At 34.8% G+C, this 16,069-nt stretch overlaps 1 protein-coding gene across 1 annotated transcript; it reads left to right on the forward strand.

Moving 5' to 3' along the window:
• Positions 1-1,818: 1,818 nt before the first annotated feature.
• Positions 1,819-13,839, forward strand: LOC140766193 (uncharacterized). Its single transcript, XM_073105654.1, has 11 exons — positions 1,819-1,970; positions 2,078-2,254; positions 2,334-2,386; positions 2,826-2,891; positions 3,056-3,163; positions 3,686-3,752; positions 5,244-5,328; positions 10,926-11,086; positions 11,969-12,070; positions 12,474-12,696; positions 13,269-13,839. Exons 1-11 carry the CDS (start codon positions 1,932-1,934, stop codon positions 13,400-13,402), a joined length of 1,215 nt encoding a protein of 404 aa, XP_072961755.1. The 5' UTR covers positions 1,819-1,931; the 3' UTR covers positions 13,403-13,839.
• The last annotated feature ends 2,230 nt before the right edge of the window (positions 13,840-16,069 follow it).

A 16,069-nucleotide genomic window follows, 5' to 3' on the forward strand; every position in this document is an offset into this window, starting at 1 on the left:
CAACATGATTAGCTTACGTAAAAATATATATAACTTTACAATTGTTAAAATTGCTAGTTTAGATTTTAATGTCATCAATAATAGTGACCAGGGTGGCAGCTGACCCTTGGCTAAGATATTATAATTAGCACAGTAGAATCTGTCTCTATTTAGACATTTGTGAAGTTTTTTGTGCAGTGCTCCTTGGTGCTTTCATAATGGTTATATCTTTGCTAATCAATGTAAACTTACATGGCCCACATCAAGAACCTTCAATAATTGGGCTACCTTTTGTTTATTGTACTATGAAGCCAGCCCTCTCTTTTTATTCCTATTGACAAAGGAGACATTAGTATTAAACTTAACCCACCCCTATAGGAGAAGTTTCAGTGAATAAGAGTAGAGGTAGTGGTGGGCTTGAGAGATCCGATAAATAATTGAGTAATATATTCATAAGTTAAGAAGATTATCTAAAGCCAAACATTATCAAGATCTTCTTGTTTATTGTTAAAGTGAACTTGATTACGATACTTTAAAATCTGCTAAAGCATGACAACAATGCATGAGTAAACCCTCGGCTTGTCTGAAACTGGCAATCCATCGCCCCCATTGATCCACAAACCTTTTGACTATCTATCCTCAAAATAAAGATTAACTAAAAGGTTATCTTTAACAAAATGCCATAGAGTGACAACCACTCTACACTGAAAGAAAAGGTGGTGAGTGGTTTCGGTCTCAAGAGAGCAAACGGGACACCTACCATTAGATGTTAGGCCAAAAATCAAGAGGTGGGCTATTGTAGGCAAGCGACCCAAAGCCAACTTCTATAAGAAAATATTGATTTTGGCAAGCACATACAACGATTAGATTTTGGTATAGCCCTTCCATCTAGGAGTTTGGTCATTAGGAGATCGAATGAGATGGTAAGCAAACTTAGAGGAAGCCTGCCCAGAAGGATGCAATATCCAAATCCAAAAGTATCAATACTTAGGATAGAGTTAATAAGATGATAATTGAAAATATTCATAATACTATGATGGTCCCAAAGACCATTTATAATAAGCTGAGAGACATGAAAAATCGAGCTTCTGAGACTGATATTGAAAAAAGTCGACTAACGGTCCAAAGGGATGGGCCCGATATAAAGATCTTTTCAGATGTTAGTGTTCCGACCACTTCTAATGATCTTAGTGAGCCCACCTTTGAGCTTGGTCAAAGCATGAGGAATAACTTCCAATTCAAGAACATTTGGTTTTTTTTATAGAACTAGAGATGTGAAGTGCCATACTGTGCACACATGGCTTGGATTCATAAGTTATTGTCGCCATTAAGGATCCGTCGGATATTTTTACCATTTGAGTGATTCGAGTGGTCCGTAGATTCGTAATGGCCAGACCGCCAATTTTTTGGGGTTTGGTCACATAATCCCGCTAATTAAATGAAGGCTGTTGCTAGATTGATTGTTGTTCCAGAGAAATTTTTTGAACAACTTAACAATACGATCAGCCATAACCAGAGGAATCTAGATTGAGGATACTGGCATAAAATTAAGGAATAATTAATTACTATTATTTGTCCCACACCGGATAAATCTTAGAAACATTAATCTTTATTACCAGCTTTTAAGACAAAAAAAGGGAAAAAATCCCGAACTTATAATATTTTGAAAGTTTTAGTGGCAATTATGTAAAAATTCCAAACTAAAAAAAGCCTTCTGTTTTTGCAAATATTCCATCAAATTTTAAATGAGTTGCGTTTTGCAAATTCCTTCCGATATTTACATCAAATAACGACGCACTAACTCAACTCATGTGCCAACTTCTTTTATTATATAGAGAGTGTGTGTGCCCCCCTGAGAGAAGTAGAGCGAAGTGGGCCTCATTCTCCTCCTCTCTCTCCACTACCGGGAACTTACAAAGGAAACCCCTCGCCGTGGTGGAGATCGAGGCGCGATGCAAGAAGACCCGGCTCCAACTCGCTGGAGTTTCGAGGTGAATACCTCGCTTTCTTTTTAATTTAACTTAATAAATCTCCATTTCTCCTCGTTTTTATCGATCGGTGGCGCAATGATTTGGTTTTCTTCGCTTACTCCTTGTAGGATTTTAAGATGTTCTACAACCTGAAATTTGGGCGGAAGAAGGAAACGAATCAAGAGGTGGAGGAGTCTGGATCGCAACATAATAATGGGAATTATTCTAATGGCGCGATTCATGGGAATGGGAGCAACAAGAAGAAGACGTCCGATTTGGCCGTTTACGAGCAATTTGAGCAGCAGGTAAGGTTTCCGTTGGCGGGATCTTAGCGGTAGACGAGTGTTTGGACTGAAGAACTCAGTACATTGTGGTGTTCTACAGGAGAGGAGAAGCGAGATGCCACCGGGAGTTATTTCGGATAGAGGGGAAACACCGTGAGAGTCTCTATAGAATACAACATATATTTCTTTTTATTATGTTTTGATGATAAACTTATTTCTAGTGTTTGAGAAAATGACTAACTTAGTGGCATTTAATTACGCTGTTGAGATTTAGGCGCAATCATGCATCCACAAAGCATTCACAAATTTGTGATTTGTTCTACTGGAGATCTGATGTTGTCTTTTAATATGGTATTTTGGTAATTAATTTGGGTACTAATAATTGATGTAGGTTTCTGTAGTAAACCTCATCCTCTAGGAAAACTTTGGACGTTTATCCTGTTTGCAATGATCTTAAGTAGATTTAGAATTTTTTTTTCCCTACTATAACCATATCAATGGCTTCTCTATTTTGTAGGTATCTGCACAAGAGAAGTTTATTTGATTCTTTTTTTGTTGTTGAGAAATTTCTAATTCTAATCTAAACTTCTAGGCAGAAACCCCTGCTTCCTTCATTTGAATCTGCAGAGATGCGTAACCTAGCGGAGACTTTGTGCAGGTAATTTTCTTGTACTTAAATGATTACTATAACTAGCTGGTTTCTTGATTTCAGTTTTGTAGCTGTATTGATTTAGATGGGCAAATATTGGCATATCCTCATTGCAAGCCACTTAAAAGTCCTGAAGGCACTGATTACTAATTCCATATTATTGTTCTTTTCAGAGATATAATCCGGGGAAGCCCAGATGTGAAATGGGAAAGTATCAAAGGCTTAGAAAATGCAAAACGCCTTCTCAAGGAAGCAGTAGTCATGCCTATAAAGTACCCAAAGTAGGTATTCTGTTTATCTCCTAATCAAGCTATAATAAACTAGTTAATAAAATTCCTTTTATGTAGTGCACTGAAATGCCAATATTTATAGCTTCAAATTATGCTCGTCTTATAGTAATATATCACTATTAGTAGGTTTTATTTTATCGGGACCTTCTTGGTCTTTGTTATTGGCATGTCATTTGACTCTACACAATCATCTCTACTTCATTGCCTGAGCAAGACATAATCTAACTTGAAGACAGAAAAAACAACTTAGCCCTAGTAAAGAATCTTTTGACTACTATCATACATTCTTGCTAATAATAGTTATTATCATCTGGATGGTGGAAAGGAATCAGGTAGGTGGTAGCTTACCCATGCAAATTCATAGATAAGTATTTCTGTCCTCTCTCCATTTCCTTTCATTTTTTTTTGTTGTTTATTTAGCTTTTAAAATTTGATGCAGCTTAAAATGCAACTTTTGAGTTTTGATTTGCATGAGGACTTATATTTGTTTTGCCTTTAATATGCTGTATCTAGGTACTTTACTGGGCTTCTCTCACCATGGAAAGGAATTTTGCTTTTTGGTCCTCCAGGAACAGGGAAGGTCTGTATGCATCTATGTTCAAAAGAATTTCTATTTTTTCTAGAGATGTAAATCTCTAAACTTATTTATAACTTTGTTCACCACAAAATTACCTTTGATTCTGCTGCAAGACAGTACTGTTCAGACTCATTTACTTTGCTCTGAATGTATAAGCTTATCCATGTATTTCTTACTCTGTTTGTAAGAAAGTATCAGTTGTCAATAGCTTACATCACTACATACATCATGTAATGATGCTAGGTAGCCTATATATCAATGTGTTTACACTTTATACCTCATTTCCCTTATAAGTTCTGGTGTTGGCTATTTGTACTATAAAATTGTCTATCAGTCTTGTTATTGGTTGTGAGGATTTGTGATGTGGTCTAAGGATGAGAACACATGCTGATACAGTAAAAGATAAAGGAGTATTTAGATCCCACTCCAAATATCTCTTTTTCTGCCTCTAAATATCATTTTCATACTGGCATGGTCAGATAGATAGGAAGATTGAAGATAGCTCACCAAGCCGTGGGGGGAAAAGATCAAACCCACCTAGTTGTGGGAGAACCTGGCTTGTGGAGAAAGAAGAAAGTGTGGAATCCACTCACAAAAGAGAGGAGAGACAAGGAGAAGAGAGTGTAGAAAGGGAAATGAATAAATGTGGAATCCTCCACAAAAATTATACTTATAATTTTTCATGATCTTTTTTTCTCTTCACTATTGGACTCCCTCACCTCTATATATGGAGATGAGCATATTACATCAAATCACTTAGAACTTTTTAAGATCTTTCCTATTTAATCTATAACTAGGACTCTTTTACCTTAAAGATCAACCAAATCTTAACAGAACTTATCTGAAAACAAAATAACAGCCCAGTAGAGTTTTAATCAAACATGACACTTTAGAAACAAATCTAATTTTAGATAAAAAGTAAGTCTGAAAATAAAAGAAGAAAATCTAATTCAAATCAATCTTTTAATACCGGCACCTGAAGATTCTTCAAGTTTGAACTTTGTGGTCAGTATACAGAGTAACAAGTCTTTTGCTCTCAGAGGCTGGCTGGTCTAGTGTGATAAGAACCAACAAGAACAAATTGCTAGAATTATGGTCTGATCATGTTTTACATTCGTCTTCTAGATCTGTATCTTGTTCAAATTACACTTCCGCTAATACAGGCTACATCTTTCTATATCCGATGACTTGCTTTTGCACGTCCATTGGTCTGAGTACTAAACAACATTGAAGTGCAGTGTGCGGTACCTGCTCACTATCAGTACCTAGCTCCTATATCAGATTGCATGCTTGTATTGCATTTCTATGTGTTGCAATTCTTCTAATCATGTGATTCATACTCTCATTCCCACCATATTACAATTGTGAATAAAGATATCTTATAATAATATAGTATCCTGCAAAATACAAACTGGTCCAGTAACATGTCTTAAGTACTTAGCTTTGATATGTTAAATAGAATACATTATCTGAATAAGTACCTCTTTATATCAGACGATGCTTGCAAAAGCTGTGGCTACTGAGTGCAAGACTACTTTCTTCAATATTTCAGCATCCTCAATTGTCAGTAAATGGCGTGGTATGTGAGCACATAGCATGCATTTATTTTCTTACGTTATTCGATATGTCACAATGAATCATTCATACATCTACATTCTGTACTCAGTTTTATTGTTTTGACTTCTGGCTGTCTTCTTGCTTGTTTATAAACAAATTTGAAGTTTCCAATTTAACAGAGATAATCATTAACAGAACAATAGTGAGATTCACCGGGCTACTGTACTATAATAACACTTCCAATTGTTATGCAGGCATATCTGTTAGTCCCTTTGGTTATTCCTCACTCTGGTGAACTCGAATAAGTGTTTTTTTTATTTCATTTCTCTTCATTCTTTCTCACCCACTCTTTTAACTTCTTTTTTCATATTGCTATTGAACAATAGTAATCAAATTTTAATCTTTACTGTTGTTTTGCAATAGTAATTTACGAATATAAAATTTTGTCAAATTCAAGTTAGAATTCATCATAACTTTTTAGTGAGTTTTTTCTTTAGTTTTTAGGCTTCATACTAATGTTTATTTTCTTATTTTTTTGTTATTCTAAATTTTTAGGAACTTTCTTGCATTTCTAAATCATATTTAAAATTTTATCTAATTAAAAATAGTCTGATCCGATACGGGCGGCTAATACGATCAATACAACTGATACGTATCATTTTTTATAACGGTTGATTCCGATTCTGAGACCAAATTTCATAACCTTATCTACAGCTCTCTAAGTTTTGATGGTGCCTTTGATATTGGTGCAGTGTCAAGAAGTAGAACAATGGTGAAATTTATCTCTTTATCAAGTGAAAGACTAGGTTGGTAATCAGAGGGGCACGTCTGAAAACTTGTTCATAACGGGAAGTTCATGGATATTTTGCTCTACTCGTTCAGCTCCCTCCACAGATGCTAAATAACCTTGTCATCCTTTTCTCAACAATCGGTTTGTCTAAAGGGTTGAAATGATATTGTTTTAGGAATCTTTCGCTCATAATGAAAGAAAAATTCTGGTTTCTCCGAAAAAGAGAGCATGACACTTCATTTTACAATCAACTATTGCATGATGTATAGATAGCCGATCCATGCCCAATATGACTTCAACGTTATGCAAAATTAAACAAATAAGGTCTATAAGTAGTTTCTCATCATCTAGGAAGCATGAATGTTCCATTTTGGGTGAAGTATTCATATTCAATACCTTTTTAGAGTATCCAGAATTAAAATAATTAATTTTTTATTTCGGATATGGGCTAGATATGGCTGGATATAGACCGAATACGTTTTTGGTTTTAATGGGTAATCGGGGCGGGTTTAATTTTATAAACCCCTTACCCCAACCCAGTTACTCATTAAGCTTATTACACTTTGATTTCCCCTCCCTTTGCAGCCCCTTTTGTTCTCTCTAAATAGTTACCCTAGCCTCTCTCTCAATGACCATCAATGCTGCTCCTCTCTCTACACGAACCAACCGATAACGACACCTCAACAGCAACGACGACACCCTCGATGGCTAACAATGACACCTTCGACGCCGATCTTCCTCTCTCTCATGCCAGTATCTTCCTCACTCCTACAATACTTTCTCAGTTTCTTTTCTAAATTCTTCCTCAGTCACGTTAATTTTCCTCACTCACTCTCATGTCGTTCTCCCCTTTTTCTCTTTTTTTTCTAAATTTTTGAACGAGACTTCTCTGTAAAATAGAGAAAATACTAGGTTTTCTCTGTTAAATTAGTAGGTAAATATTATATGAATGCAATGCTATCTACTATTCGCATTTTGGTGTTTTAATTGTTGTGTGTTGATGTATTCTTTGTCTAATTATCTTTGATATCTACTACTCTCATTTTTACTATTAAATGCTTATGTAGATAATAGATATATTAAAATATTGAATGCAATGTTACGTGTAGATTGTCATTAGAATATATATATTATATTATGCACATACACATGTATAGTTGTTATTAGAATATAATTTATTTATTGTCATATCCTAGACGTATTATATTCTATTTTTTGAAAATTTGTCATATCCTAGACGTATTATATTCTATTTTTTGAAAATTTGTCATATCCCCGTATCTGTATCGTATTGTATCCGTTTTTCGTATTCATGCTTCATTACTTATCATCAATCTCTACTAAGCAAGATCTACAAGTATGATCAAAAAGTACAGTTCTCCCTACTAGTGGTCACTTTTGAATATTTTCTCATGACTTCTGGTGCAATAGGTAATAGATGAACAAAAGTAGGTGAAACAAACGAATAAGTAGCACCAGAATTTTATGAGAACTTTAGTAGGTATGGAGAATATAAATAAACAAGGTGCATCACATATGGTGACTGCTCGACCTCCTCTTGAGTTAAAGTATATACCTGCCCTTTGTTCTCTAGCTTTGATCCTTGATTCTCAATGCATGTTGGTGGTATGTTGCTAGCTGCTCCAATCTGGGATGGTTGATGAGAAGCTAAATGCCATCCACCACGGAGTGCTCTGAAATCTATCAGATGGCCGAGCCTTCTATAGTGTGAGGGTACTCTATTGCATTGCAGATGAGACAAATGAAAACATCCACACCTTGAGCAATGCTTGAACTAACTCTGTCTGAAACCTCCCCCAAAAGAGTTCGATCAATTCCCAATCCTAGAAGACTGACCATCTTTGCTACTCTGTCCCTATAAGCTCATTTGCCTCTTATGTGGGTGCCGTTGTTATCGCTCCTGATGAAGCTCCTTAATACTCCTCTCAACAAAGAGTGCCTTAGACACAATCTTAGAAAGTGTCTGACACTCGAAGAGTGATCCTGTCCTTGATGGTTAACCGTAACTTTCCTTCAATGATAAAAATGTAGCAACTCAGTGAATATAGCCGCAAAATCCACCACTCACATGCTTCCCTGCCTCAACTTGAAAAGTTCATCATGCTTCTTTTTTAAGGTTTGGAGATAATACTTCTCGAAGAGGATTTTCTGAAAATTATCTCTATTCAGTTTCTCCCTTCCAATGTATAGGCACTCGATTATTCACCACTATTGCTTTGTCTGGTCTTTAAACATATAGGTTTTTAAAGCAATCATCTGATCATCTGTGCAGCTCAAAACTTTCAAAATCTTCTCAATTCGAAGCAGCCATGCATTTGCTTTGATCGGATTAGTAGTTCCCTTGAAGGAAGGTGGAGACACCTTTAGGAACTTCTCAAATATTGTACCCCTATTCAGATTAAGAGGCCTAGCCTCATATGTAGTTGAGGTCGAGGTCAGCTATGACTGCCCTCCAATAGCCTGAACGAGAGTCGGAAGTGCTGAAATTACTGTATCTTATAGCTGCAGTAGGAGTAGGTATAAGGGCACTCATTGGCTCAGACACAGTAACAAAGGTCGGTGCAAAAGTTGGCATCTGAGTAGGAGTTGAATATTTCACCTTACTCCTATTAAGAGATATACTTTGCGCAATAGCTCCTCATTGACGGCAGTGTATATACATAATGCGATTCAAGATTTACAAATAAAGATAATAAAAATTCTACTTAAAACATGATATAATAGTTTATGGCAAATTTCAGCTCATTGCAACTCGACCTCCACTTAACTCAAAAGGGGTGACTTAATTCTGGCTCTGATATCAACTTTGTCACGACATTCGAAATCATGACTAGCCATATTTTTCAATAAACTTGAGATACACAAAGTCTTAACAAATAAAAATTTCTAATTCCACGGTAAAAAGGAATTCACTATGAACTATTTACTTCAAATTAATAAAACTCCAAAGGTATAACAATATCCAAATCTGACTACGAGTATCTCACCAAATTAACACAGATTTTTGAAACATAAATAACTAATACAACCAAACACAAAAGGTCAAATCTTAAGCGAAGGTGGAGTATTGGCTCACTACCGTCAGTCGCCACGCTAGCCAGTATCTAAAATGTTAGGCGGGATTCCGTGAGTCAACAACTAATGTCTCACTAAATAAACTAAATTAATAGATAATTTTTGACATATAAATAAGTAATACAATTGAATGTGGAAATATCAAATCTTAAGTGGAGGTGGAATTCTGATGCACCACGCTTAGCTGTCATGCTAATCAGTTACTGAAATATTATGGGGAATTTTATGAGTCAATAACTATAGCTTAGTAAGTGGAATCCACTCAAATATTAGACAAATCCAAAATTTATAAGCATAATTTTAAAAGAATGTAAGGCCCAACGATATATAGTAAACGTATAACACTAAGCATGCTCATAATAATAATTATAAGAATAATAAAGAACAGAATAATAATGTGTATCGTAACCGATAATATGCTGAACTTCTCAATATTAAATAAGTGTCATGTCTCATTTGAGTTTGTGGCCCATTTATTTACATCAACTAAAAGTCATTTCGAGATGACATTCAAGTCTTTTCCTCTTTGTGGATTCAGTTAGGATCAATATGAGGTGTAATTAAGTGATAAATATATTCTGTCTCTTCCATTAACTGTTGAGAGAGATTACAGTCATCATAGAAAGTTTTTCGATCTAACCTGAGAAACCTCGCCAGAATCATCTAAGAAAGTTATAGTAATAATCTAAAATAGGATTGTCTCCTGAATTTCTAGATAGATTTGAGTCACTACAGAAAATTACAGAATAATTTATGCGTGGATTGTTGTCTAAGTCATATTAATCACTAATAAGTTTTCTACTAATTACTCATGGTCAATATAATTGTTATTTACACGAAGAATAGCAATGCACTAATTTATATATTGCACACAGATAACGTAATATTTAATTTGCACATAGATGACATAATAAATAAATAAGTGAGGGAATTCACTCACTTGAGTCTAAGTGAAATGATTGAAATAGTCCACGTGCTAAAAAATCACCACGAGTGAGTTGAAGAGTGCTCCTTGATTTTTCTAGCGGTGCTCCGATGGTCCAATCAAACCACTCGTGTTCTGACGAGGTTAATAAGAAAAAGAGAGGGAAAGATAATGGCATGGGGAGGAGAGGAATAGGGTTAGTGTTTTTATAAACGTAAATTTTGGATTTTGATTTTGATTCAGAAAGCGACTGAGCCGGCTGAGAAATCTACAGCCACTCCTCTTGTAGCGTAACAACGAGAGAGAGGGAAGGGGGTGCATGTGCACGTGCAATGCACATGCCCTCCTTTTTTTTTGGGTTAGCACAATATCCTCCTAAACTTCATGTTTAATGATTTAATTGTACATGGGTCTAAAATTTGTCTTAGATCTATCGTTGCCACAAATCACCGAAAAGTAGCATATTCTATAAAAGAAAGCTCTGGTGACATTTTTCTTGAACAATCTGAATTTTGCTGCTGCCTGGAATTTTGGATATATTGATGTTCATAGGAGGTCCTCAAGGAACTTATTAAATTAATAATATCATTTATTTTTAAAAAATTTAAGATCTTTTGAGTTTTGACTGTCACCTCAATGTAGGTTAAGCTTTGATGTTCTGCATTGTGAATCATCTTAACAAATTTCTCATACGACAGTCACAAAGCTATATATCCCAACTATTCACATTGGTTATTTGAATGCTTATCCATCAGTTTCAATCACTTAAATTATCTGATCAATGCTTGAAAGTTCTTAATATCCACAGGTGATTCAGAGAAGTTGGTGAAAGTTTTATTTGAACTTGCCCGACACCATGCACCATCTACTATTTTTCTTGATGAGATTGACGCAATCATTAGTCAACGTGGTGAAGCACGTAGTGAACATGAAGCTAGTCGACGTTTGAAAACTGAGCTCCTTATACAGGTAATTATCCAAGGGATAGAAGAAATACTTCTATTTAAGTAGTTTTTGGAGGAAAGGCTTTGTGCAATTCAGTTTAACGAGCTTCATCATAATGTACATAGAGAAAAGATAGTACAATGACCTCTTATTCTCCCAGGATATTTAGCCTAGTAGACCTCATTAGATCAATTGAAAACCTTAGAAACTAATTAGTCCAATGGATTTTTAACTAATGAATACATATATAGTCCATAAATGTCACTATATTCCTGATGTTTCTTTGATATGCTTGCTTAGGGATGGTATGAAGTAGCTATACCATAAAGAGATATCACATCATCTATATTTTGAATTCTAAAAGTCTAAGGTTAATAGTTCAAGGCTAGCTAAGACTCCAAATATACAAGAATTGGTATAACCTGCTATGCACGCAGATGCCTTATTCAGAGAGCTAAATTAATTACAGGGAGAGAGCAGAAAGTATATAAACTTGAGGTTGGTGCACATCCCCTCTTTCCAGCTTTTGGTGCCTGTTCTTTTGTCTAATGAGTGACAACTAATAACTTCCTTTAACATTTATCATTTTGATATTGAACATGAGTATCTTTTGCAACATCTAATCATTCTACAGTTCATTGATGAGAGTCAAAAGTCACTGAGCTTTCCTTAAAATTCTACTTTATTTTTTGGAAGGAAGATGGCTATGTATGTTGTCACTCACAAATGCAGTAAATTATGCCAAGTAAAGAAGAAAAGTGTGTATGACTATTTCGCATAACTACTTTTCTATATACTGAAATATGAAATAGATAATTATAGTGTAGAAATACACCTATTGAGTTTATGATATGTAACTTGCTGTATTTTCTTTAATTTATTGTGGCTAGTGTGGATTTGATGCAGATGGATGGTTTGACAAAGACAGATGAGCTTGTTTTTGTTCTAGCAGCAACAAACCTACCCTGGGAACTGGACGCGGCTATGCTTCGGCGTCTTGAGAAGCGCGTATCCTCAAATTGTGTTGAGCAAATGATAGGATTACCACTTAGACATCATAACTTTTGCTTAACCACAGTATCAATTTCTGAGATATTCTAGATTTCTAGTCTTTAGAAATGAAATTTAGTAATTTACGAAAGAAAACATATGACTATACGAGTAGAAGTAACGAAGAGTAATAATTTTTACTGGGCAATTGTTGTTATCTTGTATTATCCCAGATTTGTTTGTCTACTAGCTTGCATTGTTTAACAATGCTAGGCTGTATAATGCAGTATCTGCTGCATTTCAATCACATTTTCTAGTGGATAGTCTAATTGGATATGTGTCTTGACATTGAAAGCCATGACAGTAATAATATATAACTACATTTTTTCCACTGTAACTTTCCCTGACTACGTTGAGACAGATCCTTGTACCTCTCCCAGAGCCGGAAGCTAGGCTTGCAATGTTTGAGGAACTGTTGCCACTAGTTCCTGGGGAAGTTGAGATTCCATATGATCTTCTGGTGGAAAAGACAGAAGGTTTTTCAGGTTCTGACATTAGATTACTGTGCAAGGAGGCTGGCATGCAGCCACTAAGACGCCTAATGGGATTTTTGGAAGAAAACCAAGAAAGACTCCGGGAGGATGGTAATGTTTCTCTTTAAGCTTTTCAGAATCTACTAATGCTCTTATGTGTTCATGAAATTTTAAGAATGACCTATGAATGTTTTACTAACCAACCCTTATTCATAAGATAGAAGTCTCTTTCTTGTTTTGCAAGACAGTTGTAATTTCTTGCTCTTGATTGGACAAACCAAAATCAAACTTCTTTCATGATTAGTGTAGAGTACTTGACTCATTGACGTACCTGCATTAACTTGAAGCGAACAACTAAAAACTAAGTCCTATTCAGCTGATCATGCATAATTAATTCAATGGCATAGGGAATAATGCATGAGTTAACCCATTGGAAGACACCATTTACTTCTTCCGTTCTCTTCTATACTGGACTGTGGGAATATGCCCTCCATGTAGAGAAAATCTCTGGATATTTTGTGCACTTGAAAAGGCATATATTCTCCACCCATTTACCTTTTCAAATAGCTGATAAGTGGGGTCTTATAGAAAAGGCTTACATGCAAGTAACAGGTGCTTGCAGTCCTCGGTGCCTATTCTTCAAACAACAGACTGATTATAGATTTGTTTTTCTATGGCTGCAGAGTTGCCTGCGGTTGGTCCAGTCACTCCAAAGGACATCGAGGTGGCGTTAAGGAATACGAGGCCATCTGCCCATCTCCATGCCCACCGTTATGACAAGTTCAATGATGACTATGGCAGCCAGATTCTTCATTAAGGAATCGCCAGAAAATCGTGAATAATCTTATAAATTAGTGGATTTTCTGGCTAGATATCATGCAGAAAGCATCAGAATAATTTGAGTTACCTATCTCCGCTTCTTAATAACCTTTGTGGTGCCAGATAATTATGTCCAGCTACTAATGAGCTCTGGTATCAGATAGAACTCCGCGACAAAACTACCGCTCAACACAGTCAGAAGATGGGAGAAATATCCAGGATTTATTGAGAATTAAACCTCTGAAAGAGCTTCCAGACAAGATCCTCAGCCTTGCTGATGTGGCAAAATTATCATACCTCTTCTGTGCCTGTTTCCAGTTCTGCATCCTTCTACAATTAGCTATTTGATCAATTGCGAACAAAATGTAATGTTTGTTACCTTTTGGTACATAATCCTAAACGGATATTTTCCCAATATTTCAGTTTGTTCTTTGATGCACAGTGAATTGGAATATTCTACAAGCTGGAGTAACGGCCAGTGTCAATTCCCACCATCTCTATGGGCCTTGGGCAATCTTGCTAAAACCCATGTCAGCTGTGCTAACTATTCGTTAGTTCCACTTCTTGCTGGTTAAATCTACTCTTAAAGAGTAATCAAAACAGTAGCCAAAAGAAGAAAGGACACACAATGCTATATTCTGATTGCAGAGCATGAACATTGTCGATAAAGAAAGCTGCTCACGTGGAAGATATGCTCACATCTTAGGTAAGAGTACAAAGAAGGAACTGAGATCTTCTATAACCAAAAAAAAAAAAAAAAAGACACTAAAAACAAAAGCGTACCACCATCCGTAGTAGCAATTACTAATTAAAAGGATCATGTAAGAAGATTAATCTTAGGACGACGAAAGGCTACCAAAAGACTTGCAGCATATCGACCTACTACCACATATTCATGTGGGTGGGGGTGGGTCTCGCTCTTATCCCATCATCAATCTAATATTGTACGAACTTAATTAGTGTGGGTTTAAGGTCACATCCCGGTTGATCATTTATAAAGATACCTGTTCCGAGTTTTTGACTATCCTAAGTCTCCCAATGTTTTTTTTTATCACACGTCTAATTCTAAAAAATCGTTGACTGGAATAATAATTTCCAATTATAAGGATCAATAATTTATATAAAAATTTAAAAATGGTTAAGAAAATTGCTAAGTATGAAAAAAACATTTCTCATATAAATCAGCGATGCCGTCAGCAATTTATATTTGAAAGTCACTAAATAAGAAAACAATTTATATAAATAAAATTTTCTCATATTTATTAATTTTTTAATTAATCCGGCCGGTGACTTATATTTAAAAATTACTATCCAAATTTTTTAACTCATTTAGTTTCATATTTAAAGTGTGCTAGAAGTATATAAAAAAAAATATTTGGGAGGGTAAGTTTGATAAAGAAAAAAAAAAACTCCACCTGTTCCTTTTGATTAGTATTATAAATATAAATCGTATGTTCATCCCATGTACAAATAAAAAAAAAAGCTGTTTAGGTAGCTTGACAAGCAACTTAAAACCTCTAATATATATATAAAAAAACTCAATACAAGATTTAACATGATAATTACAGCTCTCTTATTATAGTTTTTCTTTTTAACTATTACCGTTTTCCATTAGGACAATAAAAATGCTTTCGCCAAATGCACATATTATTATACAAATACTTCTTTGAGATTTTGCAGCTAGCAATCGGTCAGAAACTCGAATCATATCAAAAATATCTAGTTAATACTAAGAGAAAAAGTTTTTTTAATATATATATTTATATAATTTTCACTAAATTATTTTAAAATATTATAATTGCTCTCGAGTTTTTTTTCAAGTTATTCAAGAGTGAGAATGATAGATATATGTTAGACAACTAACTCTCTATAGATAGAGAGACACTTAGATCTTATCAAACTTTAGCCAATATAGTAAGTTACTTAGTATAGGCTTCAAACAGTGTGTATTGTCGAAGTATTGCTCCAAATTAAATGCCACTAAGATCTACTTTAAATTGTCACACTGTTAAGCTGCTTCTCTAAGTTAGATGTACCGTCGAGTCACCATTCAAACTAGCTATTGAGGCAAACCACTAAATCATAAAATTCTTTTTCCATAATAATTGTTTGAGAGTCAATTTTGTAACTTTCTTAGTTACTAAGAAAGAGTACCGACCGACTCTATAAGAGTTTGATGGGTACTATCACTGCACTATTCAAAATATCATAATTGCCATCTAAATTAATGTGTTAGTTTTAAAACACAAATTTAGATCTAAAATAAAAAGATCATTTTATCCTCACATAAATTATTAATCATAGTTTAACTCTAATATTATACCTGAGATAAAAATTAATGATAAATACTTTACAATTTAAACTTAAAAACAAAGTATTTTAGTCGATTATATGTTTATATTGATTTTAGTAACAATTTGTTTGGAATATTTTTTTTAAAAAATAATAATCATAATGACATTTTTGGGAGAGCAGAATGATTTCGATTTCGGCGGTAATTATAATATCCTGGAAAACTACAGTGATAATTATTATATTTTGGAAGTTTTGGGTGGCATTTACGTAACAATCTATTTGGGTAGTTGATGGGTACTTTTCTTTGTTCGTGTTGGTCTAATATTTAAGGCAATGGTCATAAAGCCACAAGAGATGGATATATCTACAG

This window comes from Typha angustifolia, chromosome 8 (assembly GCF_048772165.1).
Source record: "Typha angustifolia cultivar Huaian chromosome 8, ASM4877216v1, whole genome shotgun sequence".
Taxonomy (NCBI): Eukaryota; Viridiplantae; Streptophyta; class Magnoliopsida; order Poales; family Typhaceae; genus Typha; species Typha angustifolia.

Coding starts and splice junctions, on each gene's coding strand:
- LOC140766193 (XM_073105654.1), top strand. CDS start 1,932: ATGCAAGAAGACCCGGCTCCAACTCGCTGGAGTTTCGAG. Junction 2,255..2,333: donor ACGAGCAATTTGAGCAGCAG/GTAAGGTTTCCG, acceptor GGTGTTCTACAG/GAGAGGAGAAGCGAGATGCC. Junction 3,164..3,685: donor ATGCCTATAAAGTACCCAAA/GTAGGTATTCTG, acceptor TGCTGTATCTAG/GTACTTTACTGGGCTTCTCT.